General features: G+C 54.4%; 11 protein-coding genes across 11 annotated transcripts; 4 read left to right on the plus strand and 7 right to left on the minus strand.

Moving 5' to 3' along the window:
• Positions 1-614: 614 nt before the first annotated feature.
• Positions 615-4,073, plus strand: exg9 (putative exo-beta-1,3-glucanase; the record flags this gene model as incomplete). The annotated part of the gene is made up of 4 exons (XM_025667916.1): positions 615-1,098; positions 1,152-1,570; positions 1,629-3,608; positions 3,672-4,073. 4 exons carry the CDS (start codon positions 615-617, stop codon positions 4,071-4,073), a joined length of 3,285 nt encoding a protein of 1,094 aa, XP_025528340.1.
• Positions 4,074-4,743: 670 nt separating this feature from the next.
• Positions 4,744-5,227, minus strand: BO86DRAFT_399088 (uncharacterized protein; the record flags this gene model as incomplete). Its single annotated transcript, XM_025673599.1, has 3 exons — positions 4,744-4,950; positions 5,006-5,126; positions 5,181-5,227. 3 exons carry the CDS (start codon positions 5,225-5,227, stop codon positions 4,744-4,746), a joined length of 375 nt encoding a protein of 124 aa, XP_025528341.1.
• A 1,034-nt stretch (positions 5,228-6,261) lies between these two features.
• Positions 6,262-6,836, minus strand: BO86DRAFT_388884 (uncharacterized protein). Its single transcript, XM_025671976.1, has one exon. It carries the CDS (start codon positions 6,763-6,765, stop codon positions 6,415-6,417), a length of 351 nt encoding a protein of 116 aa, XP_025528342.1. The 5' UTR covers positions 6,766-6,836; the 3' UTR covers positions 6,262-6,414.
• Positions 6,837-8,929: 2,093 nt separating this feature from the next.
• On the minus strand, positions 8,930-10,661 carry BO86DRAFT_83287 (uncharacterized protein). The gene is made up of 4 exons (XM_025677718.1): positions 10,032-10,661; positions 9,869-9,973; positions 9,443-9,816; positions 8,930-9,374 (listed from the first exon to the last, which is right to left on the minus strand). The coding sequence occupies exons 1-4, from the start codon at positions 10,200-10,202 to the stop codon at positions 9,005-9,007; spliced, it is 1,020 nt and encodes a 339-aa protein (XP_025528343.1). The 5' UTR covers positions 10,203-10,661; the 3' UTR covers positions 8,930-9,004.
• On the plus strand, positions 10,183-10,633 carry BO86DRAFT_388886 (uncharacterized protein). Its single transcript, XM_025671977.1, has one exon. The coding sequence runs from the start codon at positions 10,358-10,360 to the stop codon at positions 10,526-10,528; it is 171 nt and encodes a 56-aa protein (XP_025528344.1). The 5' UTR covers positions 10,183-10,357; the 3' UTR covers positions 10,529-10,633.
• A 253-nt stretch (positions 10,662-10,914) lies between the features above and the next one.
• On the plus strand, positions 10,915-12,805 carry BO86DRAFT_337880 (GMC family oxidoreductase; the record flags this gene model as incomplete). Its single annotated transcript, XM_025668970.1, has 2 exons — positions 10,915-11,130; positions 11,192-12,805. 2 exons carry the CDS (start codon positions 10,915-10,917, stop codon positions 12,797-12,799), a joined length of 1,824 nt encoding a protein of 607 aa, XP_025528345.1. The 3' UTR covers positions 12,800-12,805.
• A 188-nt stretch (positions 12,806-12,993) lies between these two features.
• On the minus strand, positions 12,994-14,111 carry BO86DRAFT_418584 (ketopantoate reductase family protein; the record flags this gene model as incomplete). The annotated part of the gene is made up of 3 exons (XM_025675081.1): positions 12,994-13,149; positions 13,203-13,861; positions 13,922-14,111. 3 exons carry the CDS (start codon positions 14,109-14,111, stop codon positions 12,994-12,996), a joined length of 1,005 nt encoding a protein of 334 aa, XP_025528346.1.
• A 169-nt stretch (positions 14,112-14,280) lies between these two features.
• BO86DRAFT_311862 (fungal specific transcription factor domain-containing protein) lies at positions 14,281-16,200 on the minus strand (the record flags this gene model as incomplete). The annotated part of the gene is made up of 4 exons (XM_025667927.1): positions 14,281-14,691; positions 14,752-15,037; positions 15,091-15,502; positions 15,558-16,200. The coding sequence occupies 4 exons, from the start codon at positions 16,198-16,200 to the stop codon at positions 14,281-14,283; spliced, it is 1,752 nt and encodes a 583-aa protein (XP_025528347.1).
• A 1,153-nt stretch (positions 16,201-17,353) lies between these two features.
• BO86DRAFT_409471 (uncharacterized protein) lies at positions 17,354-18,337 on the plus strand (the record flags this gene model as incomplete). Its single annotated transcript, XM_025674416.1, has 3 exons — positions 17,354-17,730; positions 17,796-17,923; positions 17,977-18,337. Exons 1-3 carry the CDS (start codon positions 17,590-17,592, stop codon positions 18,335-18,337), a joined length of 630 nt encoding a protein of 209 aa, XP_025528348.1. The 5' UTR covers positions 17,354-17,589.
• Positions 18,338-18,780: 443 nt separating this feature from the next.
• On the minus strand, positions 18,781-19,328 carry BO86DRAFT_399094 (uncharacterized protein; the record flags this gene model as incomplete). The annotated part of the gene is made up of 2 exons (XM_025673600.1): positions 18,781-18,907; positions 19,000-19,328. 2 exons carry the CDS (start codon positions 19,326-19,328, stop codon positions 18,781-18,783), a joined length of 456 nt encoding a protein of 151 aa, XP_025528349.1.
• A 1,757-nt stretch (positions 19,329-21,085) lies between these two features.
• Positions 21,086-21,700, minus strand: BO86DRAFT_399095 (uncharacterized protein; the record flags this gene model as incomplete). Its single annotated transcript, XM_025673601.1, has 3 exons — positions 21,086-21,325; positions 21,413-21,457; positions 21,548-21,700. The coding sequence occupies 3 exons, from the start codon at positions 21,698-21,700 to the stop codon at positions 21,086-21,088; spliced, it is 438 nt and encodes a 145-aa protein (XP_025528350.1).
• Between the last annotated feature and the right edge of the window lie 1,007 nt (positions 21,701-22,707).

Below are 22,707 nucleotides of genomic sequence, written 5' to 3' on the forward strand. Positions count from 1 at the left end.
TCTTGCAGAGTCAGGTACCAGGCACTAAGCTCACTAAGTGACTACCCAATGGGGTAGCTGAAGGGTGAAGGGGTCAACCGAGTGGGGCAGAAATATACTAATCATGATCGTGCCTTACTAGAACCAGGTAGTTAGGGCTATCTGACTATCTACAAATCCAGACTAAAGCCCGGTTCAGCCGTGAACGGCGTGAACGGCGTGAGGAAGAGTGATTGGTGCTCTTCAAGGCCAATCCGCACTGCTTCACGCTAGTCCGCACGCGATCTCAGGGCTAATGAAGAAAACACCATTTGAAGAACCCTCACGGTCTTTAACCGAGATTGCAATGTCGCATTGCTCCAATCTCCTGGGTCTCCGGGCTGGATGAGCTGACCACCATGGAGATTTTGCGTTCCATGAGAACTTCAGCTTGCCTGGAAAGGGAAACTGGTCGTATACACCTTCAGCTGCGATGGACCCTGGATGGACCCTAGATGGACCCTCAACGAGCCCTCCACGAACAGTCCTGGTAGGGCTGCGAGTATATAATCTGCACCCTCAACCCCATGCGTTCAGATGGGAGTCAGGGTCATTCACTGTCATTCTTTTACCCCCAGTCCAGTCCTTCCTTCACCATGGCCAAGCTCAGCTGGCTTCTGACCTCTAGTCTTTCTTTTGCTTGTCTTTCCACAGCACTTCCTGCTCGCTCTCTTTTGAACTCTCAATCTCAATCGCAATCGCAATCTTTTATCTCTCCTACTAACTATAGTTCCTTCAATGTCGATCAGTGGATTCCGTCCGCGGACTATGTTCCGATCAAAGCAGGCATTCCCTTTGTGATCCAGAACAAGACCGCGCAGCCCTGGAACCCTGTCTCGCCTCACTCGCACGGGGGCAACCTGACCTATCCCCACCAGAAGCGAGCCAGCTGCGGCGGTCCCACCCCGGACAGCCCCAGCACGTTCTGGTATGAGAGTATCACCCATAACGGCGAATCCTCCTTCCTCGACTCCTCCTACAAGGCCAACTACAAGGTCTTCCGGAACGTCGTCACCGACTATGGCGCCGACAACACCGGTGCCACCGATGCTTCTACCGCCATTCAAAATGCCATCAAAGGTACGTCGCCCTTGTCATGCAACGACTTATGCACTGTACTGACACTCCAACAGCCGGAGCTTCCAACGGTCCTGACCGCAGCAGCGGCTCCATGGGTACCACCGGCCAGCCCGCCGTGGTATACCTGCCCGCCGGCACGTACAGACTCGACAGCCCCCTGCAGCTCTACGTTGGCACGGTCTTCGTGGGAGATGCTCTAAACCCGCCCACCCTGAAGGCCAGCGCCAGCTTTCCTACCGACCACATTATCTACGGCAAGGACCCCAAGTTGGGCGGAACCATCAACTTCTATATCGGTCTCAAGAACGTGATTATCGACTCCACCAGCGTCTCCACCTCGACTTCCATCACCTTGCTGGATTGGACCGTCTCGCAGGCGACCCAGCTGACCAACGTGGTGTTCAACATGCCCGACAACTCGAACCACGTCGGTGTGACGAGTCAGTACGATTCAAACAGTAACATCATTCTGGTGCGCCGCCTCCCTAGCCCTAATCCCTGAGAGCCATTACTGACCATTCCCTCTGCAGAACGACCTGACCTTCTACGGTGGCGCCATTGCCATGGAGCTCAGCGGTCAGCAGTGGATTCTCAAGGGAATCAACATCAACGGCGCCAACGTCGGTATCAAAGCCGGCGCTTTCGAGCTCGTCTGTCAGGACTGCACGCTCCAGAACGGCGCCACCGGTATCGACGCCAGCAGCATCTCCGGCTCGCTGACGGTGATCGACTCCACGGCCAACTACCTGGGCAACATGATCATCTCCTCCAACGCCGGTGGCAGCGCTCAGAACTCCATCATCCTCGACAACGTGGCCTGCACCAACAGCGGCAGCACCGTCTCACTCAACGGCAACGCCGTCCTGACCGGCTCCGTCACCAACACCTGGGTCCACGGCAACCTGTACTCCGGTGGCGCGACCTCCGCCGCCTACGAGCAGGGACTGAGCGTGACCACCGCGCGTGCCGACGTCCTCCTCGACTCCAACGGCAAATACTTCACCATGGCTCCGCCCACCTACTCCCAATACTCGGCCAACCAGTTCATCAACATCAAGAGCGTCTCCGGACTTCCTGTGTACGGCGACGGCGCGACGGACGATACTGCCAACATCAACGCCATCCTGGCGCAGTACGCCGGCTGCAAGATCATCTACTTCCCCGCCGGTACCTATATTGTCACCGACACCATCCTGATCCCCTCAGGCTCCATCATCATCGGCGACGCCTACGCCTCCGCCATCAGCGCCACCGGCGGTAACTTCTATAACCCCGATGCCCCCACGACCATGGTCCAAGTCGGCAACTCCGGCGACGTGGGCACCGCCCAGATCTCAGACATGCTCTTCACCGTTGCGGACGTGCTGCAGGGCTGCAAGCTGGTCGAGGTCAACATCGCCGGCTCGACACCGGGAGCCGTGGGTCTGTGGAACTCGCACTTCCGGATCGGCGGCGCCGCCGGCAGCAAGGTGCAGACCAACTGCTACGGCAACCCGGACATCTGCAAGGCCGCATGGGGCCTGCTCCACTTGACGGCGACCTCCTCGGCCTACATCGAGAACATGTGGGGCTGGACGGCCGACCACAACCTCGACGGCAACCTGGAAACCACCACCGTCTCGACCGGCCGCGGTATGCTCGTCGAGGCCACCAAGGGTACCTGGCTCGTCGGTACCGCCATGGAGCACAACACCCTCTACCAGTACAACTTCGAGTACGCGTCTAACGTCCTCAGCTCCTTCCAGCAGAGCGAGACCCCCTACTGGCAGGGCTGGGGCGCCCCCAGCTCCGGCATCGCCCCCGCCCCCTGGACCGACAACCTCATCGCTAGTGACCCCACCTTCAGCGAGTGCGACGCCGACGACGTCGGCTGCCGCATGGCCTTCTTCGAGCGCATCCGCGGATCGAGCAATCTGTTCCTGTACGGCGGCGGTGTTTGGGTGTTCTTCAACCACGGCGGCAGCTGCACGGGCGATTGCCAGGCGAATGCGATCCGCATTCTGTCCAGTGAGGGCAGTGTCTATCTGTACGGCACGAACGTCAAGGCCATCACCAACATCGTGAAGGAGAACAAGGTCGACGCGGCGACTGAGGCTGCCAACTCGGGTGGCTGGGGTGGCGTTGTTGCTGCCTATCTGCACAGTGCCGATGGCGCGACCTCGTCGGGTGGTAGCAGCAGCAGTGGCAGCACTGGTAGCAGTGGCAGCAGCACCAGCAATGGACCTGCGGTGACCGGCAATGGACTCAACTGGTACAGCTCGTCCTTGACCGACGGTGCCACAGCCTACGAGGACCCCGAGTACTACTACTGCTTTGGGGGAGCCGCAGCCAACTTCCCCCCCTTCGCGAACTGGATGGGCTTCACCGAGATGTTCGACCTGAACCAGCAGACCTCGATGGCCTTGGTCGAGGACGGTCCCATCCAGGGCGATATCTGGAACGCCATTGTGCAGGTCTCGGCCGATGCCAAGGTCGATCCGAGATTGGTTCTGGCTGTTGTTATGCAGGAGGTACGTGTTCTTTCAGGTTAAACATTTGTGTCTTCATCACTAACCGAGTTTTCCCACGATTAGTCCAGCGGCAACGTCTATGTCGGCTGCACCAACAACGGAGTCGAAAACTGCGGCCTGATGCAGGCCTACGCCGGCTCCACCTCCTTCGACGCCAGCGACCCGCAGGGCAGCATCACCCAGATGATTGTCGACGGTACCCAGGGCACCTCCGCCGGTGGAGGTCTTGTCCAGTGGTTCAACAACGATAATGTCGGTGCCAACACGGGCGGAAACCCGTATAATGTGCTCCGTGGCTACAACTCGGGCAGCATCAACTTCAACGATCTGGACGATCCCCAGGATGCCACCGGGTCGTATGTCAGCGATATCGCCAATCGCCTGCAGGTGAGCTTTCTTCCGTGGTTCATTCAGCAACTGTTTAGGCTCAGGCTAATGTTTCTTGTAGGGTTGGAACGGAAATGATGGACACGGATACCGGGCTGCTTGTGGATGGTGATCGCGCGGCTGTATAATGAGCACAGTGTAGTCACGTACCTTGCAGCGTCCGAGTCTCGACGGCTTGTTTTCGGGGACGATTGGCGGAGCAAGAGCGACTCTTTAGAATGTGTTCAGACCCGGAATAGAGGGGCAGCTACTTGCGGGCTGATGAATAAAACAAATATAAAAAGTTCTATATCGTCCTGTTCATCGAGAGAACCTGGGCCCCTTTCTCAGACCAAGCATTGTGGCTGAGAAGTTCATTTGTGGCCAATTACCAGCTAAAGCATGCGGGGCTGAAGACCGCGGCTAAGCTTTCTATCAGCCGATCACTGCTGATAGGGTTATGCTCTTGGTCAGCCTGGATATAGGGATCGCGAGTTCCTCAGTTCAGGCACTCCGCCGTTGAGGTAGCGTTGAACCATAGGTGCTAAGCCGCATGGCCTATTCAGGGAGCGTAAATGTCGCAGGACCAGAGCGATTTATCAGGGCTCATGTCGAGTCAGAATTCGCCTGCAAGCAGGCCCGGATCCCCCCGACTTTTGCCTTTCCACTGACCAGGTAACGGAGCAAACGCTGCAGGTTCTGCGTAAATTTAATTCAATCTTGCTTGCGAGAGATATCGTAGCCGCGCGAGAACTCCAGGGGGAATGTTTCAGCTGCCGAACAGCCCTTCGCATGTACCCGTTGGATCTGGCTCAGAGGAAAGAATCCCCGGGCAATGAAGATCTGGCAGCCGAAGAACCCGACAAGGAAGACCCTCCTGGTCCTGCACCTCATGACGGAAGTTACAGGCAAGCTGGCCCAGCATGATGGCCAGGATCTCGCCCACGAATTCACTCCAGGTCTGCCCTGGGAACCACTAGACCTTCACGTTAGGAAGTGGTCGCACAAACCAATCACCTAGGAACACATACCCCAGTGAAGGACGGAATCGGGATTCGTTGACTCTGTAGGCGGGCCGTTACGGCAGACTCGGATCGGGAGGCATATTGCTTACCACCAATGAAGTAGTATTGTTTGGCCTGAGTAGTGTAGCTGTGGGGGAAACCATGAGCTCGAATTCTGAGCGCGACGACGGGCCCTGCTTACCTTATCCATAGAGAGTCCGTGGCATGCGTCCTGAAATAGAGGTGCATGGTAAGAGTCCTGAGAATATGGTCCTGTTTTGTCATGCAGGACTCAAACTCCTCTCGATTGGCATATTTCCAGCTCTTGCGACCGAGAGTGACAGTTTCGGTGTCTCAAGGCGTTCTCCCACTTTATGGTATCGGGAACTCTGTCCGTAGGGATGATGCCAGAATGGCGGCCGGTGGTGTCACCGTCAATCCCCTCTGGCCAAACATAGCGAGCGACGCATGGGTCGTTGAATTGATAAAGCATGGATCGAAAAACATCACTCTCGAGGGGGAGGGGCCAATCGTGGTCGTGGTCGCAATCAAAACCGGCAACATCCCCCTGCTCGAAGACCCGAGGGAGAAAGAGCTCTACACGGCCAGAGATTAGTGGTGAGGTTCTTCGTGCAGGCTGGAGGGTGGGGTGGCTGCTATCCTTACTCTCTTCTTCGGCGGGGGGGGGATGGTGCTAGGAATGAGGCTAGCGACGTCAACGATCTGCGCGGTAATGGTGACTGATATGGTGCAGATGAGAAGAATATAAGCGACAAAGAGGGGACAGAGAGAGCATGGGGAACATATTCTCAAGGAAGCTAGATATAGATGAAAGCGAGCATTGGCAAACGCGAATGGGAAGTGGAGTGGATGCGGTGGATTTACAGAGTACAACTATCCCACCGGGCATGTGACTCGGAAAGCCCAAAAGAGCCTAGCCTGGCGATCAACCCGCCGAATATCGGCCCTCCCTGCATACAATGATATCTCACTATTTTGTTCGCTTCACAATGATGCAGTGGATGCAGAGGTTAGGTAAGGCAAGCAATCTGCTGATATGTTACCGAACTAGTCCTTAGGAGTCCTATACCCCAAGGTCTGGACAATAGATATAGTACACTAGGGCCTTGGTCCGAGGTGTAGCCAACTTGCTTCCTAATTGTTTTGGCGATAAGACATTCATTCTTCTATCTTCTCATCCACTGGGTATACAAAAGTTACCGAAACAGATTTCGTGCCACCGCAGATATAAATACTATTACCCTGGCATGTTGGATGTCCGAGTCCCAAGTCACTATCATGTTGAACTGCAGCTAAGAAACGCAGAACCGCCCTCTCGTCCCTCTACCCCTCTCCCCCATACCATATCTACCACAAATCTAGCCCCCAAAACAGCACACTCACCCACAGAGCCCTAGGTTCAAAGATTATCAAGCTTAACCCTCGACAATCTTGACCTGCAAGATATACGGATCCTGGGTATTGAAATTGATTGTGTGCACGCCCCGGGTGAAGACCGTAAGGTAATACTCGTCCGTCGTTTCATAAAACACGTACGTGCTGCCGAACGACCCTTGCACCTCGGCCACGTTGATGTCCAGCTGGTACGTGTAGATGAGTCCGTCCGCTTTGGTGAATCGATACTTGTCGATGCCAGTCTCGCGCGCGAACACCGTGTCGGTCGCCACCCAGGTGCCGGCTACGGGCCAGCCGGCGTTGTAGGTGCCGGATTTCGCGGCGCTGATGAGTTGGAGAAGGCTGAGGAAGAGGAGGAGGAGGATGTTCATCTTGTTAATCTGGTAGTTTGGTTTCTTTGTTTGATTGGTTGTTTCGTTGCAGTGAGGCACTGAGGGAGGAGATGATTGTTGCTGTTGTTAAGAAGTGCAGTTGGCAATGGACCATGAGGAGATTTATACCCTTCTTCATTACGGTTGTCGGGCAACATGGCGGGCAGGCTCGATGTCACTATTGTGTGATGTCTACCCCAGCTGTATTCAGCTCTCAGCACATCACTGCTGCTCTGGGATGGCTCCACAGCTGATGCACGCTTCATCACATCGCAGGATCAGTGCGGGCAATGCCGATCCGTCGCCTGAACACTGCTCCGGATGATACGGTGTTCAGCCGATCAGCGGGGCGATCTTCATCGCGTGCGCGTCATTGGTCGAGGCTGATGTTGCATTGCAGATTTATAGATTGCTTCCCGAGACATCCCCATCATCGTCACCTCATTGCGACTTGGATGATCGCTGGAGAATGCAGATCAAAGAGGAATGCCCCGTGGTTTGTGGCGGGTCGGATCGAGCCTGCTGGGCGGAGGGGAAGAGATGGGTCTGGCCTCATCGCTAGTTTTCCTGTCCAAGCTCCTTGATTGACTTACTTGATTGGGCCAAATAAGTCAAGATTGCTCCCACTCACATTGGAGAAATCTCTGTCACGGAGGATGACGTGAAGGCCGAAAAGAGATGCAGCCGAGGTCGTCTTCAGAGCTTATACCTCGTACGTTCTAGTGGTCATAGTCTAGCTCGGCATCGATTCATTAATGGCGTGATGAGAGCTGAAAGACGGAGGCCGAGGAGCAACCTGTCGTCGAATAATAACTATCGATCTTCACAAGCAGTGATCCCGACCACAGTGGTATTTACTGCACTGGGCTTTTCCTGTGATAACAAGGCCCACATGACCGCCACTCAGCCTTTCGACCGTCGTGTTCCGCCGCACAATCCTATTCCGACTGAGCGTATCTAGAATGCCCATTCATGAGTGTGGCCTTACCATGATGGGCCGGCGAAGGGTATATGGGGTGCCCGAGCAAGGCCGCTCAAAGGATTGGGCTCCAGGGCTTGCTGCGTTCATTGGAAGTCAATCAGATGCAGTTGAGCCAACCGACAAAGTACCTAGATAAAGTTAGTAATCTCTATCAAAGCAAAAGGCGAGGGATTTGGGGTTCACAAACAGTTTGCGTGCAGATCTATCCCAAACGAGGTTTTCAGCTGTTCCTGCCGCGGGTTCAAAAGCAACAGCAGAACGAAGAGCCCTTGCATAGTTAGGAAACAGAACAAGAGCAGCAACAGTGATACGGACAGCGGGAGCGTAGAAGCCCTACCAGAACTTACAGAAGGGTACACTTGGGTGCATCGCGAATAAGATCTCGTTCCTCATGGGCCAGGTGCCAGAATGGTTTTTCACTGCAGGCGTCCCCCAGGCGAATTCCTGGAACAATGTTCCAGACAATAGTGTGTATAAAGCCACCGGGCATATGGTCTGTGTCTCCTTGCTGTTCCTGCTTACTATCAAGCAGGGCTGGAGTGCACGTTACGGTCTGTCTCGAAAACTGCTGGAAGGCAACCACTTCTAGGGGGGTATGCTGCCTGGCCTACCGAGCACGTTCCCGAGCGCCCTGCGACTCAATTCCCACAATTGCGATTTGTTTCTAGATCTGTATAAAAGCCTGCTGAGTAGCGCCACGGTGAGGCCTGCGTACAAGGAAGCGAGCGCAAGCAAATGGACGAGCATCAAAGTTAGCTGCATCCTCGGGCTCCACAGGGGCGACGTGCTCGTTAATTAAGGATACAATAGTCCACTCAGCAGTGTTCAAGCGGAGTCGAGTCCCCGCTCCATAGTCAGAATTAACAAAGTAGACTGGCTGCGTCATCGTGACAACGGAGTAACAGCAGTGATCTGTGGGGCTGAGGAAAGGTATGGCAAAACGTAGGCGCAACGAGCTGGTGCGCACAAACGGTGAAATACAAGCAGAAGCAGGATGTGTAAATCTGATAAGAAGGTGAGCTGATGATGAGAAAGGCAGTTACGGTGGTGATGGAGGGTGATGGAGGGGGGCCACACAGAAGAGAAGTCCGTGGGATCAGCTGACCTCTTTCGCCCACGATGTTCATTCAATACTTAGTCTTTGAGTAGTAGAAAATTCTAAGAAACAATACATTAAGATGACGCGTATATCATTCACTTCCACAACCTTAACCTATGGGGAGTCACGTGCTATATAAATGACCACCCCTTCGGACTCTACTCCCCATGCGACCGGTGCTCTTCGTTCAACGAGACCTCGTAATCCTGCTCTCGGCTGCCACTCTTCGACGAGGGCTCCAGCCGCGTCAGAGGCAGTTCGCTCTCGGTGTCACGCATGCGCTGGAACGCCCGCGCTGATGCCCCGGACTGTGCCCCAGTCTGAGATGAATATGCCGCTTTGGCCGACGAGAAGACCCCGGGGAAGGCGGCCTTGAATACTGGACGCATCATGGGGACGCAGGCGTTCAGAATGGCAAGGGCAGGTTCAGCGACACTCCAGAAGGCCGCCCAGATCATACTGTACGAGAGGTCGGCGAAGTCGACGGTCGTGAGAACACGGATGCGGATGATGGTAATGGCGGAAATGCTGGCCCTTTTGTCAGTTTTCTGGTTCTTTCTTCGAGTCTTGATGGAAGGGAATGGCAGACGACGTACAATAATCCCATTCCGAATATGCCATACAAGGCCAGCTTGGTGGCCGTCGAGGTCTGCAGTTTCCAGATGTGATGCACGGGCAGGGCCATGATGACCAAGTCGGTAACAAGGTTAAAAGCGCCGATCGTCGAGAATGCCACGTTCATGCTCGCGCAGTGGCCAGGTAGGGTCGAGTTCCAGTTCTTCTCGAAGGGCTGGCAGATCAGGAAAATCTGGAGCATGCTACCCACCCAGTAAGCCGCCGCGCAGCCCATGCACACCCGCGCGGCGATGCGGAACCCGCGCGTGACGAAGATGCGGAGGTAGAAGAAGAGGTAGGAGAATTTGGCGAGCACCATGCAGTTGTAGTAGATGATTTGGTAGACGATGAGCATCTGCGCTCGTCAGTGACCGTTGTCATTGCTAGGACCTGAACATGGAACCCACTTTGAAGATGAGGATGGCGTTTTCGGCGGGAATTGCGGTGATGTGGTGACGCATTCCGACCCGCGCATAGTGGTAGTGCATTGCTAGCATGCCGTAGGTGTTGAGCTGTCCGAGATTCAGTCCGTCAGTCCGCATATCCATAGGGTTCTCGAGGACCTCGTACCATCGACCCGACGATACAAACATCATCCCACCAGATCTTGCTGCGTCGGATGCGCCGCGAGACGAAGCGCAGCACGATCGCCAGAGTGCTCACGGCCACCAGCACCGTGTTGGCGATGAGCTGGTCGCGCACTATGGCATATTCGAAGACATTGTAGAACTGCATGGCCATGCGAACACCTGGGTGCCATGCATGATGGGGGACTTGCAAGACAGAGAGAAATCCAAACCCATCGCGGCCAGGAGTCGTGCGGCAGTTCAGTACTTGAAGAGAATCCGCGTAAAATGCACGTGCAAGAATAACCCAACGATGGGGGCCAGACACCGATGATCATTGCGTTTTGCATCGTTTTGGTTTTTGGCACAACAAGCGAATTTCCCGGACATCCACCGAGGACGGTTCGGTCCTGCGAGTCAGCCAAGTGGAGCCCGGCACTGGCGGATTGTCGCATGGCACAACGGTTTTTGGCAGAGATTGGCATGGCTAAACATGGCTAAACATGGCTAGACATGCCTAGACATGTCAAGGGGCAGAGCCAAAACCACCGGCGCTGTCAACCAAAGTCAACCATGTGGATCGTCCGTTTGTCCCGCAGCCAATCCCAGCCCTAACAACCGCTGCAAAGTCACCAACGCTCCCCAAAGGCGTTGCTCAGCGTTGCCCGGCTCCACCACGCCATGTCAATCTCAATCCTAATTCTGTCTGCAGCCCGTGACAGCGCCCCGTTTTTCTTGATCCTGCACTTGCCTGCACTTGCCTGCTCGGGCTTCGTTCGCCCCTTAGTCTCGGCGACTTAGCAGTATTTCATGCCCCTTCCCCTGCAGCGGTTCCTTTCCCTCGGGCTTTCCTGCCAGATAAATCCCAATCCGACTTCTCGACAAGAATGACTGCCGCTAAATCCTTTGACTACGTGATTGTCGGAGCGGGGACGAGCGGGCTGGTGCTCGCCTCCCGACTCACTGAGGACGCCGACGTCAACGTGCTTTTGATTGAGGCCGGGGCCAACCGCATGGGTGATCCGCGCATCGAGACCCCGGGATTTCTGAGCACGTTGTATGGGAACCCTGACTTCGACTGGGATTATATGAGCGAGCCGCAGGTGTGTAGCAGTACTCGTTCTCTGCTTCGCACTGTAATGTATGCGTACTGACAGTTCACAGGTCCATGTGAACAACCGGCAGATCGCCCAGCCGCGCGGCCGGGTAGTAGGGGGCACCTCAGCCATGAACTTTTCGGTGGTGATGTACCCCTCCGAAAGCAACTTCGCTGCCTGGAAGTCGCTGGGCAACGAGGGCTGGGGCCCCGAGGACATGGCGCCCTACCTCCGCAAATTTCACACTTACACGCCCCCCTCAGAGGCGACGTCGACCTTGCTGTCGCTGGAGCGCTACATGAGTCCGGAGAATCAGGGTACCAGCGGGCCGGTTCCCATCACACTGCCGGATGTCTACGGGCCATTCAACCAGGCCTGGGATGAGGCCTTTGCCCGGTTGGGCTGGTGCACAGATGCGGATCCCATCGCCGGTCGCAAAATTGGCGCTTTCACCGCACCGTTGACGGTTGATGGGAAGACCGGCCAGCGTGGGTATGCGGCGGCGTACTACTCACCGGAGGTAGCGCAGCGGCCGAATTTGGAGTTGTTGACGGAGACGGTGGTGGAGAGGGTGTTGCTGGCAGAGGTGGACGGCGAAGTAATCGCAACCGGTGTGCAGGTTAGATCCAAGGACGGTGAGCGTCGGGAGATTGCGGCTGCACGAGAAGTCATTCTTTGTGCAGGGAGTTTGAATACTCCCCAGCTGCTGGAGTTGTCCGGCATCGGCCAGCGGGAGTTGCTGGAGAAGCACGACATTCCAGTCGTCCTCGAGCGTCCTGGCGTGGGAGAGAATTTGCAGGATCACTGTTTGGCGAGTATCAACTTTGAAGTAGCAGACGACCAAGTGTCCGGCGATATCATGCGGGATCCCAACGTAGTACAGTCGCTGGTCCAGCTCTACGAGCAAACGCGCGGAGGCCCCATGTCCGGCATGCCCATCAGCATGGCATATTTGCCAATGGTCGACCACGAGGGCCAGCTCTCGCGTGACAAAGTCGACGAGTTGCTTTCCAAGCACCTCGATCACCAGGCGGCGGATCTCCTGCCCGCACTGCAGAAGCAATTCGCGCTGCAGCGGGAGCTGCTCCAGGCCGGTCACAACGCCTCCTCGCAGTACATGCTCATGCCGATTCAGACGCACATGCTCCCCGGCGTCACCACGCTCGCTGACGTCCTGGCCAAGTCGCTGCCGGGCAACTATCTCACCGTCATGGTCCTGCACAACCACCCCTTTTCGCGTGGCTCGGTGCACATCTGTTCCGCAAACGTGGAGGACAAGCCCGTCTTCGACCCCAACTACCTCTCCCACCCGCTGGATCTCGAAATTCTAGCACGACACGTCCAGTTCCTGGATCAGATCGTCGCGACGGAGCCGCTTGCGAGCATGCTGAAGCCCCAGTCTCGGATTCCCCAGGGGGTCGTCGATTACAGCGACCTTGAGAAGACCAAAGAGGTGGTCAAGGAGCGCCTATACACCTGCTTCCATCCGGCAGGCACCTGCGCCATGATGCCGGCAGAACTGGGAGGTGTGGTCGACTCCCAGCTGAAAGTTCACGGTACGCGGAACCTGCGCGTGGTCGATGCCAGTATATTCCCCCTAGAACCGGCGGGGAATATCCAGGCTACCGTTTATGCAGTGGCTGAACGCGCGGGCGACCTGATTCGGGGGCATTGATTATTCACAATACTGTACATATTATAGGGCTTGATCTGCCATAGGAACGAGATCCAGAAATGATATGGTTGTCTGCTACCCGTGAATGGAAAATGAGCTGTCTTGGCTACGGAGCTTCGGGCGCGGCCCGTTGCGACCGGGCAGCAGGTTTATTTATTGCGATCATCCATGAAAATCCTTCGACGCCCACATTCCTAGTTCTGCCTAGTCGCTGGCTCGGTGGCTTGTATTCTCCACTGAACACAGGCACACAACTGGTAAAGGGTGGACAGGATGGGTGTGGCGATCCCCCTGCTCTGTGCCTCGCGAATCACCTCGCCCATGATCACTTCGTGCTCCAGGAAGTTGCCCTGGAAAACATGAGTTGATGTATACTTTCATTGCAGGCTTGATGGTGACTCACTTTTGTTATATCCTTCTGCATGCTGGGAAAGATTTTCCTCTCTGGAGGGTTCTTCGCGAGTGTGGTGGCGATGGTCTCTTCAGGGAGGTCAATGCCGGCTGCATGTGCGACCGTCAGAACCTCGGTCATCGCAGGAATTAGCAACGTATCCAGTGCGTTGCCAGCAATCTGGAGGTCACCGGTGCTCAGTCCCGTCAGCGCGGAGATGGGATTGAAGGCCGCGTTGTAGACCAGCTTGCGCCACCGCTCTCGCTGCACGTTCGGTTCGTGATAGCAGTTGGTCTTGCCTCCGGCGCTGTAGATTTCCACGAAGTGAGTCGCTGCGTTTGTTTGGGCACCGCGACTGTCCAAAGGACCACAGAAGGCGCCGATCTGCAGGTTGTCATGATCAATTTGTTCGATCAGACCCGGGGCTATTTCGTGCGCATCGTTGCGGCTGATTCCCGAGAGGATGATGTTCTCCGGAAAGCGTTCGGCGAACAGCTTTTCGATATTCAGCCCGTTCTGGATGAGGACGATGACGGTCTGCGCGGGCGTCACTGCCGGAGCGATGATGTCGCAGATGGAGGGGCCGATATCGGGGATGTTCTTGGTGGTGCAGACGATGTAGTTATACGGCGCCACATCGGCGGAACCGATCACGGGGACCGCGTTGACGACTGGGTATAGGATCAGTATTGTATCGGCATCGAGGGATCTAGGTTGGTCACTCTATATACCGGAGGTTGGACGCCAGTTGCGGATGTGGCCATGGTCACAGGAAAGGATCTCAAATCCCCGATCGGTGACAGTCTGGAAATTGGACCGAAGAATGGCGGTGACTTCGGCTTGGCCACCGCATTCCAGATTGAGGGCAGCAATGGTGCCAATGCCTCCACTACCTAACAGAAGTACGCGAGATTTTGCCATGGTGGTGGTGATAGACCAAGGATCTTTCTGAAACTTCATGAAGATCAGCTGCGGAGAGTGAGGGGAAGCAAGAGGGTCACGTGGCAGGAGCGGGGATTGATCGGAGAGTCGGAGAACCGTTGACCTCGGCTTGAAGTCCAAGGAGCGATGCATTACGCGCATATCTGGACTAGAAAACAGACCCGCAGAAAATGTCCAGGCGCGGATCCCAGAAACTGTCAATGTCCCAGTCCAGCAAGGTATTGAAGTTGTGGACCGGATCGAGCAAGTCTGGAACACCGCTCGCTCCTGCAGGTGCACTCGCCGTCTCACTCGGTGCAATCGATTCCCTCGATGTACCATAGCTAGGATCAATAATCTCATCCAGGATCCGCGTGAACTTGGCCTTGACTTGTTTGCAGAACTCGAAGTTCCCACTTCCCGGTCGGGCCACCCAACTGAGGCAGGAGACATACACCGTCAATTCCCGGATCAGCTCTGCCCGAGAGAAGCCCGGAACACCCGTCAGAGGGGAGGTCGACGAGCGGTGCAGCATTTCGGTGCAGAGGAGCTGGACACTTGGAAGGCCGTATTGAAGGAACTGTTCCTCTGGTTAGTGTTCGGTTGCATCTTGCTGGAAGGCTAGCGGCGAGAGGCATACCAGATGGGTGAAGTCGTTCCGAATCTCTCGGAGTCGCTCGCGTTCGTCGTTGATCACCAGGATGGTGCTTAGAATGTCCTTGGCCACGATGAAAACATTCGTGGACCGGTCTCCTGAGATGAGCCGATGCAACAAGAAGATTGAATGTAGATAATCTAGATTGAGCGTAAGGAGGACCAGAAGTTGATGGCTGTGCATCGAAGTGGGGGCATGCCACATGTCCACCGAGTACTTCATATGGCTTGGACAGGTATCCCACATGACCGCCAGCCTCTGCAACACATCTCTAAGCGAAAATCAGTCGTCTGTCTAACCCAGCAAGTGCTTCGCCGAACGTACTCAGCTTGTCTGACCAGATTGGCGCCAGTCACCCCCAGATGCAGCTCCAAGATTTCCTCGCGGATCTTGGCAAGTAGAAGCCGTAGCCGTATGGTTGTCGCGGGTCGATGCTTTCTATCTACATTCCACCCGTGTTTGTCGATCGATCGAAGGCTTGACTCGTGTTCGTCGGGGTCGGGATCCTCATCAAGATCCAGCGGAGGTTCCAATATGCAATAGTGCCGATTCATCAGTGGCGGGCGACCGAGGGCCGTCGCGATGGTTTTATCCATGGTGTACACCACTGCAAGACATGCCCTGCGCCATTGATGAACAAAGACTGGCGCTTGCTCCCGCGGGACATCATTTCGATGCATGCCGGTCGCATATATACAGGAACATAGCTCTCCCAGCGACGAATACAGCCTGCGACCTATGTCCGTATTAGCCACATGTTGTCGGTGTCATGCCAGAGCCGGGGAACTGACTGGAATCGCCAAATCGACTGACAGCAAGCAGCATCTGGTAGTACTTGAGGGATACGAGTAATTCGTTGACGAGCGGCAGGGCGTCGGTCAGAAGCGACAGGTGTTCGGTGATCTCCAGGACCTGAGGCAGAATCTCACTCTTCCCGCGCTGCTGCGCGTCGATCAGTGTTACCGTGTGCTCAGGGATATGGATCAATGCCAAACTCGCGAGCGTAATGACGGCGCCTATCAGCTCCCACCGAAGATTTACTCCAGTAATAGCCTGGCACAGATCAGGCGCTCTCATCTTATGGGAGGTGGTGAGGGGTTTGTAAGTGTTTTCGAAGATCTGAACCACCATGCGCAGACGGGCAGCATCCTCGCCCATGGAGTGCTGGTCCCAGATATCCCAGAGGTGGCTCAGCGCGGGCAGCATGACTGTTCGTGGGATGATGGGCATCCGACTCAGCCCATAGATGTGCTCAGTCAGACACTTCAGGAGGCGGGACTCTCGACCGAAGAAGTCCAGGATCCGCAACCCCAGCTCAAGCTGTCTGGGTTCAATAGTGTACTTTCCCAACTCTGAAGACGAATCGGAGGTGCCTTGACTCTCCCTCAGAAGGTATCGGTAGCTCGTGGGGCCCAGAAAGCCGGTACTCTCCATCGAGGGGGTGTTGACGACGACTGGCTGAGCGGGCAAGGCATCGCGACTGGTGGCCTCAGGCGACGAGTTCGAAGTGGCTCTGTAGCTAGACGTTTAGCTTCCACGCTCAAGGGGACCAGCACCGGACCAGACAATACTCGCAGTGACACGGAGGAAGCATTCCGCGACCTCGCTTGAATGGGATCAGGGCCACGGTGAAAGGGGCGAAATGTCTTGGTCATTGGGGCGACCAGATACACACAGGCGATGTTCTTGGCGGTGCAACGGCCGCAATTGGGCCACCCGTGGTCGCATCGCGTCTTGAGCTTGCGACATGGCTCGCAGGCTTGCCGTCGACCGTTTCGCCGTAAGGACTGGGGTGAAGGAGAGTCCATGTACGTGATGTGATGCAGCTGGGTTGAAAGATACGGGGAGGTGTTGTGGTGATGATTTAGTCAGATTGAAGAGAGATCCGGCCCCGGCCCGGCGTTAGTCTTCCACTAAGTCCGAATCACGTGCTTCATGGCCTGCACCACCGCGTAGATGCCTCAGGCGGCGGCAGTAAGGCTGACAGGCTAGCCAGATTGGGACGGGGATGTTTCCAGCCTGTGCCTAAAGGGTGATTGTGGGTGAATTGATCATCATCCTTCCTTCATGCTACTTTCACCTCAAATGCGAATGTGACTACCTGAATTACTCCGGATACGAGCTTGAAAAGACCCTGATGGCTTGGCTTGAACCGAGATCACCATCCGCCAAGGTCTTGGGGACTAGCCCCAAGCTACTGACTGGCCTTACCACTCGACAGCCTGCGTACCTCGCCTCAAAGTCAACACAATCCAAAAGAGCCCTGAGCTGTGTAGACGAGAAAGATGACTGGGAGCCGGAATTGAGCGAGATCTCTCACTCGCGCTTCCAGCAAGCATGATACAACTCGACCAACTCTCCTGCCAGACCACTGCATCCGAGGCACCTTGCAGCAAGAGCATCATTCGCGCAGGGCTGAGACTCAAGGCAGGGCAAGCGTGGCCCCTTGCATAAACAAGTTGGACCCTGTCAGCGCGGAAGACGGTTTGCACAGCCGGAATCTGCCCTGAAGGCGCGCCGATGCAGCTATCGGGGGCCGAAGGGTCGTTGGCCCCCAATCCTCCGGGGCCGTTTGAGAGACATTCTGCTGCACCGGATACAAACCTCAACGGAGCTACAACTGCAGACGCCAAGTCGTGCTGTGCAACAGGGATATAAAGACGGCCAGATACGTCTCGGTTGAGGTTCAATCCATCACACATTCATCTCATCTCTCGGCTTCTAGCATCACAGTCACTCCTTTACAGCTCCACTGTGTGGATCACCGTCACTCTTTCATTCCACTCTGTCAATCAGCTTTTCTAGACTTTACTCAAATTCAACATGAAGCTCTCGATCGGAAGCGTTCTCGCCGTCGCCCTGACCGTGGCCAGCTCCGTGACTGCCGCTCCCGCCGCAGTGGAGGAGCGAGCCCTGCAGGAGCGTGCGTCGAACATCATCATCGGCTACCGCACTGTGAGCAAAGTACGACGCTTCAAGGCCTATATTCATCCACACTCTTTATAATTTGATCCTGACAATCCCCTCAGGACCAAGCCGCTAAGTACAACAAAGCCGGCACCCTCACCTATGAGAGCAACCGCGCCAACATCCAGCTGGGCGAGGGCACTTATCTGACCGCCAACCGCGGAGGATGGGCTGGTTCCGCCACCGACTGGTAAGCAATACCTCCCCCTTACCCTTTATACGACCATCACTGATTAAGGAAAGGTACTGCGTCATCTACGCCGACAAGACCAAGTTCGCCGCGGCGACCAAGGCCTGGATCCCCAAGACATACGGCAATGAGGGCGAGATCTGGTACAAGAAGGACAAGATCGACGCCTACATCAAGGCGGAGAAGAGCACCTGGGACCCCGCCGAAACTGTCCGCGTCTCCAAGATCGACGGCGACGCCCACACCTACCAGCTTGTCGTGCCACCCAAGCTCTCGGGCAGCAAGAGTCTGCTCGGAAAATGGAGCAAGGGCCCGCTGGATATCTCCGTCACTTGTACCGAGAAGAAGGAGAGTCTGCCGGATTCGACGGTGAACTATGCTACCTTCAACAACATTGTAGGAACGGCGCAGTAGGAGACAGCGCCGTCTGGAGGAGGGAGTTTGTTAAGTGTGGCTGTCGTGCTGAAGGGACGAGTTCGAGGGCCGGGCTCTACTTAGGGATATCTGAGTAGTGTTTGAAATCGTTGACTTAGGTTGTAATCATCTCACCCTGATGGAAATGATAGTTGTCTACGCTGTTGTTCAAGAAGCATGCTCTGGAGGGACCTAGTCACTTGGTTTTGCAAGAATGGAGTGGACAGGATTTTATTTCAGCACAACTGTATCAATCGAGACAGAGGACCAGATTCCTAAACTAATTGCCAAGAGGAGAAACGAATGAAAGGAGTAAGTCACAAGTAGACAGATGCGGACCATTGTAGATGTGAAAAGAACCAACGGGATCCCCCCACACCGATATTCACAACAAGCCCCCACTCCGTCGGATTTGAATTCGATAGCAGCCGTCTTCTGGCCATTTACTGTTCAGAGATGTAAACGGTGGTAGGGGCAGAAGCGGTGCAGACGCGGCCGCTGCCGTTGCTCTTGCAGTTGAGGAAGAGGTTACCGACGCCCCACTGTCCAGGCGAGTACTCGCCAGAGCCCCTGTCACATTCATTAGTCGTTGATTTTTGGGTCTCATTTGGTTTGTGTATGACTATCAGGACAGGTAGACTCAAGGCTAGGCTGGTACTTACAGATCGCCGTACGAGTACATGATAGCAACCTCAAAGCTCGAGAGACCGGAATCAATGAGGTTGAACAGGTACTTGCTGTCGCTGCAAGCAGTGGCGGCAGTGGACAGGTAGGTGAGCTTGGGGTTCTGAGCCGTGCAGCTCACATGCTTGTCGCCATCCGCCAGCTTGAAGGTGACATCGGTCACCTTGTTGTCGGCGCTGATGTCAATCTTAGCGTCGGTGACCGTCAGGGTTCCGGTGGTGGCATCGGCGTCGTCCCACTTGGAGGGAGCAGCGAAGGCAGCAGAGTAGCCAAGAATGGCGGTAGCGATAACGGAAGTGAACTTCATGTTGATGGTCGAGGGAAAGAGATCTGTAAAAGGTCTTGAAGTTTTGGGGCTTTGGAATTCAGATGATGCGGTTGATGATGATGGTGAAGTAGGATTGAAGGTGGTGCTACAAGCACCTCTTTATACCTCCCTCATCAACCCCAAAGTGAGTACCTTCTCGGTGTCCCCAAGTCGCTCTGGACAATACATTTGATGAATACAACCTCACACCTGGTCGCCGTGGAGGGTATTCGAGAACCTTGGAGTCGGATCATTCGATGTGCAGAGTCTCTGAGCCTGCAATCACTAAATCATAGCCAATCGAGACCCACTGAGATCTTTTGGATACGGAAACTGTTTCCCCATTCAGAGACAACTCCGTTTGACCCAGCATTACATAGTAGGAAGTTATGCTTGTACAGTACAAGGAAGGTGACACTCAATGTATGATATGCATCTATTCTTATCATTACTTGGTTCCAGACATTCCAGTGAATACCTACACGTCTCTCATGTCTAGTAGCTGAATGGCTTCTTATTGGATTTCCGTTAATGTATACATGGTTTTCAGCTAGTTGGCGAACGCCAATAGTACGTGTACAAGCCCAGCCACCTATCAGGGCTGGCTTACAACAATAACAATAGGTGACTTTGACTGTTGAGGCAAAGTCTTGTCATTGAGCCGCAGGGTCCTCGCGGATATATTGATGTCTTAACAGAGGTGGATCCGCGTGAAGACCCTGTCTCGAATTGCCCCCACTACCCGGGCATAGAATGTTGGCGGCCTAGATGTGGCCTGTAGACCCTGAATCGGACAACCATTACTGATTGAAAACTCTGAATCATCCATGGCAGTAAATAACGCAGGACCAAAGTGTGTATTTCCTCTGCGTCGTTGATTATAAATCCCCCAGAAGCAAGAGGGTTTGATAAACGGGACCTGTTCAATCACCGTGGACCGGAGTAATGGTTACCTGACTCGCAGCCGTGGTCAAGAAACATTAGGGTTTGAACGAAGAGAATATCAAGGACACTTTCAGTCAGAGCTCGAATCCTTCTTCACGACCGATATTGATCATTGGAGATCTTTCCCCTCGTAGGGTCGGTAGTGCCTTGTAGCAGCATAGCATAGATGGCGAACAAGTCGAAATGCATATTCATTATTCTCTATTCAACCTGTCACGAACCCACATCCAAGCAGCAGAGACCACCTGGAGATTGCTACAACCCACACATGGTGGGTCTCCCACCAGGCAGAAACCTCTTCAAAAAGGAGAAAAGCCGGATGTGTCGGAACCTGATTAAGCAATAGACAAACTTGTCCCGGCTGGACGAGTTCATGTCGAGTGCAGCCACACCAGAAGACTTGTGTGCAGTAGCAGAAGAGGAGCACGAGCTCTTCGGCATTGAAAATACATTCTCAGTCGAATATGGCGGTCTTTCCTGCTGTATAGAGGCCGCCCAATCCTCTTCCCGTACACGTGAATGATGTGCTTTTGGAGACCAGGGTCATGGGATCCAAGCTGCCTGTGTTGAATCTTAGGCGACGACAGACCGAGCACTATGCAAGCACCGCTGCTCGGGACTCGGATACCTTGCTACGACAAGAGAGCACTCATGCATCAGGGAAAAGATACGCACAAGAACTAATCGAACTGCTGGACTACAGGGTCTTTTCATAAGGCGCTCCACTCCACCCTGTGGCGACAGCGTGAGGTTGAGATACAATGGTTAAGGCACAAATGAACATGATGAGGCAGGAATGGAAAGTAGGTAATCTAGGGGATAAACCGAGAATCTCCGATTGGGTGAGTGACGGCCACAGAGTAACGCCAAATCAGGGTTGCTTCCTTGGGGCTGAACCGGCAATGGAGGTTGGATGTGCCCCTTGAGCACGATTGCGTGGTCTTCGCCATGTGCGCTATGATCATCTCGCGATCATCGTCAAGGCGGAGAATCATGCCATCACTTGTGCATTCAACTAGCAGCAGCATTCGAAGCAGAGAATACCGGCGCAGCTGACGAAGTCAGAAAGGTCTAGCTTTTTGAGAATGTAGCCACTTAGCTCCTTGCCTGGACTCATTGACTTACATGCCACAGCATACATCACCAGAGTCACCACCGCGTAGCGTCATGTTCTCCTGCAAATCCTACATTGCGAAGCCCGGATTAGCCACGTGGTTCCAGAACAACAAGCGGCCCGGCTGCTCGGAGTAGAATCAACAAGGCGATGTGCGTACAGGCTGCTCAGTAACCACACTTTCGGTGGAGGGAGGGTTAGGGCTGGTGAACTGGTGGTTCTGGATGGAGGCTGTGGTTGCATCCCAGGTAGCGCTGTTAGTGGGCTCCTGCTTCGAAAAAGAAAACCAGCTGAAGAGACTGTCGCCAAGCATCTTGGTGGTGTGTGAATCGAGATCCTGTGCGACTCAAGATTGGATTCAACAGAGAAAGCAAACGGTGGAGGAACAATATGGGAGGGAGTTGGAACTAGTGAGCCTGGCAATGCAGGAAGGTAAGCCAGGCGGGGGATGGAATGGGATACGGGGGAGTAATTCTTTCTATACCTTAGCAGGCCAGGCATCCACCAAAGCCAGAGCAAGCCAGAGCGAGCCAGAGCAAGCCCGAGACAAAAGCTCCACGTTTGTCAACGGCTATTTCGGCCTCAGCCAACAACCGATGAACGGTCAGCGCCAACTTGGAACCTTGAAGTCATAGATCTGCCCTCGGGGTATAAAGCTCTAGGTGTGGGGCGGTGGCTGGGTTGTACACTCTTGTTATGCTTCTTCGGGCTAGCAGCGTAAGCAACTTTGTGCGTTGTTACATAAAATCATGCAGTAGCTTCAAGCCGGGCCCACTTCTGGCTTACAGTCCTCCACACATCTGCCGAACAGCATATTGTCCTCCGTACTCCGTACCACTTGTCCACCACTTCTACCACACAACACGGTTCTCTTCAGCTTAGCTTCAACATAGAAATCCTGGAGAATCATTCACATGATTCAAAGTTTCCAGTTTTTCCAGATTTCCCACAATACCCAAAAATAGAAAGTAAAGATTTTTCCATATAACAATGCACATAACTCACTCTTTTTACAATAGAGAACTATTTGATCTTTTAGATTAGGGCGACAATCCCTATAACGCTATTGTTACCCCGACGCGTCTCTAGTAAGTAAGTGAAATGAGCCCGTTGTTGAACAAATAAATAAGACAGCAACAATTCTCCATATGTACCTCTATAAGCACTTCTCTACGTACGGAAGGAAATAAGGCCTCGTCAAATGTTCTTTCAAAAACCTCATATCTTAGGCTTTCGACGGCTCTGCAGCATTGAACTGACTAGAGTGAATTTGCTGAAACTGAAATACTTCCTGTTGTCTTCTAGACAAAGTCTAGTAAA

The sequence above is a fragment of the Aspergillus japonicus genome, assembly GCF_003184785.1.
Source record: "Aspergillus japonicus CBS 114.51 unplaced genomic scaffold BO86scaffold_20, whole genome shotgun sequence".
Lineage (NCBI taxonomy): Eukaryota > Fungi > Ascomycota > Eurotiomycetes > Eurotiales > Aspergillaceae > Aspergillus > Aspergillus japonicus.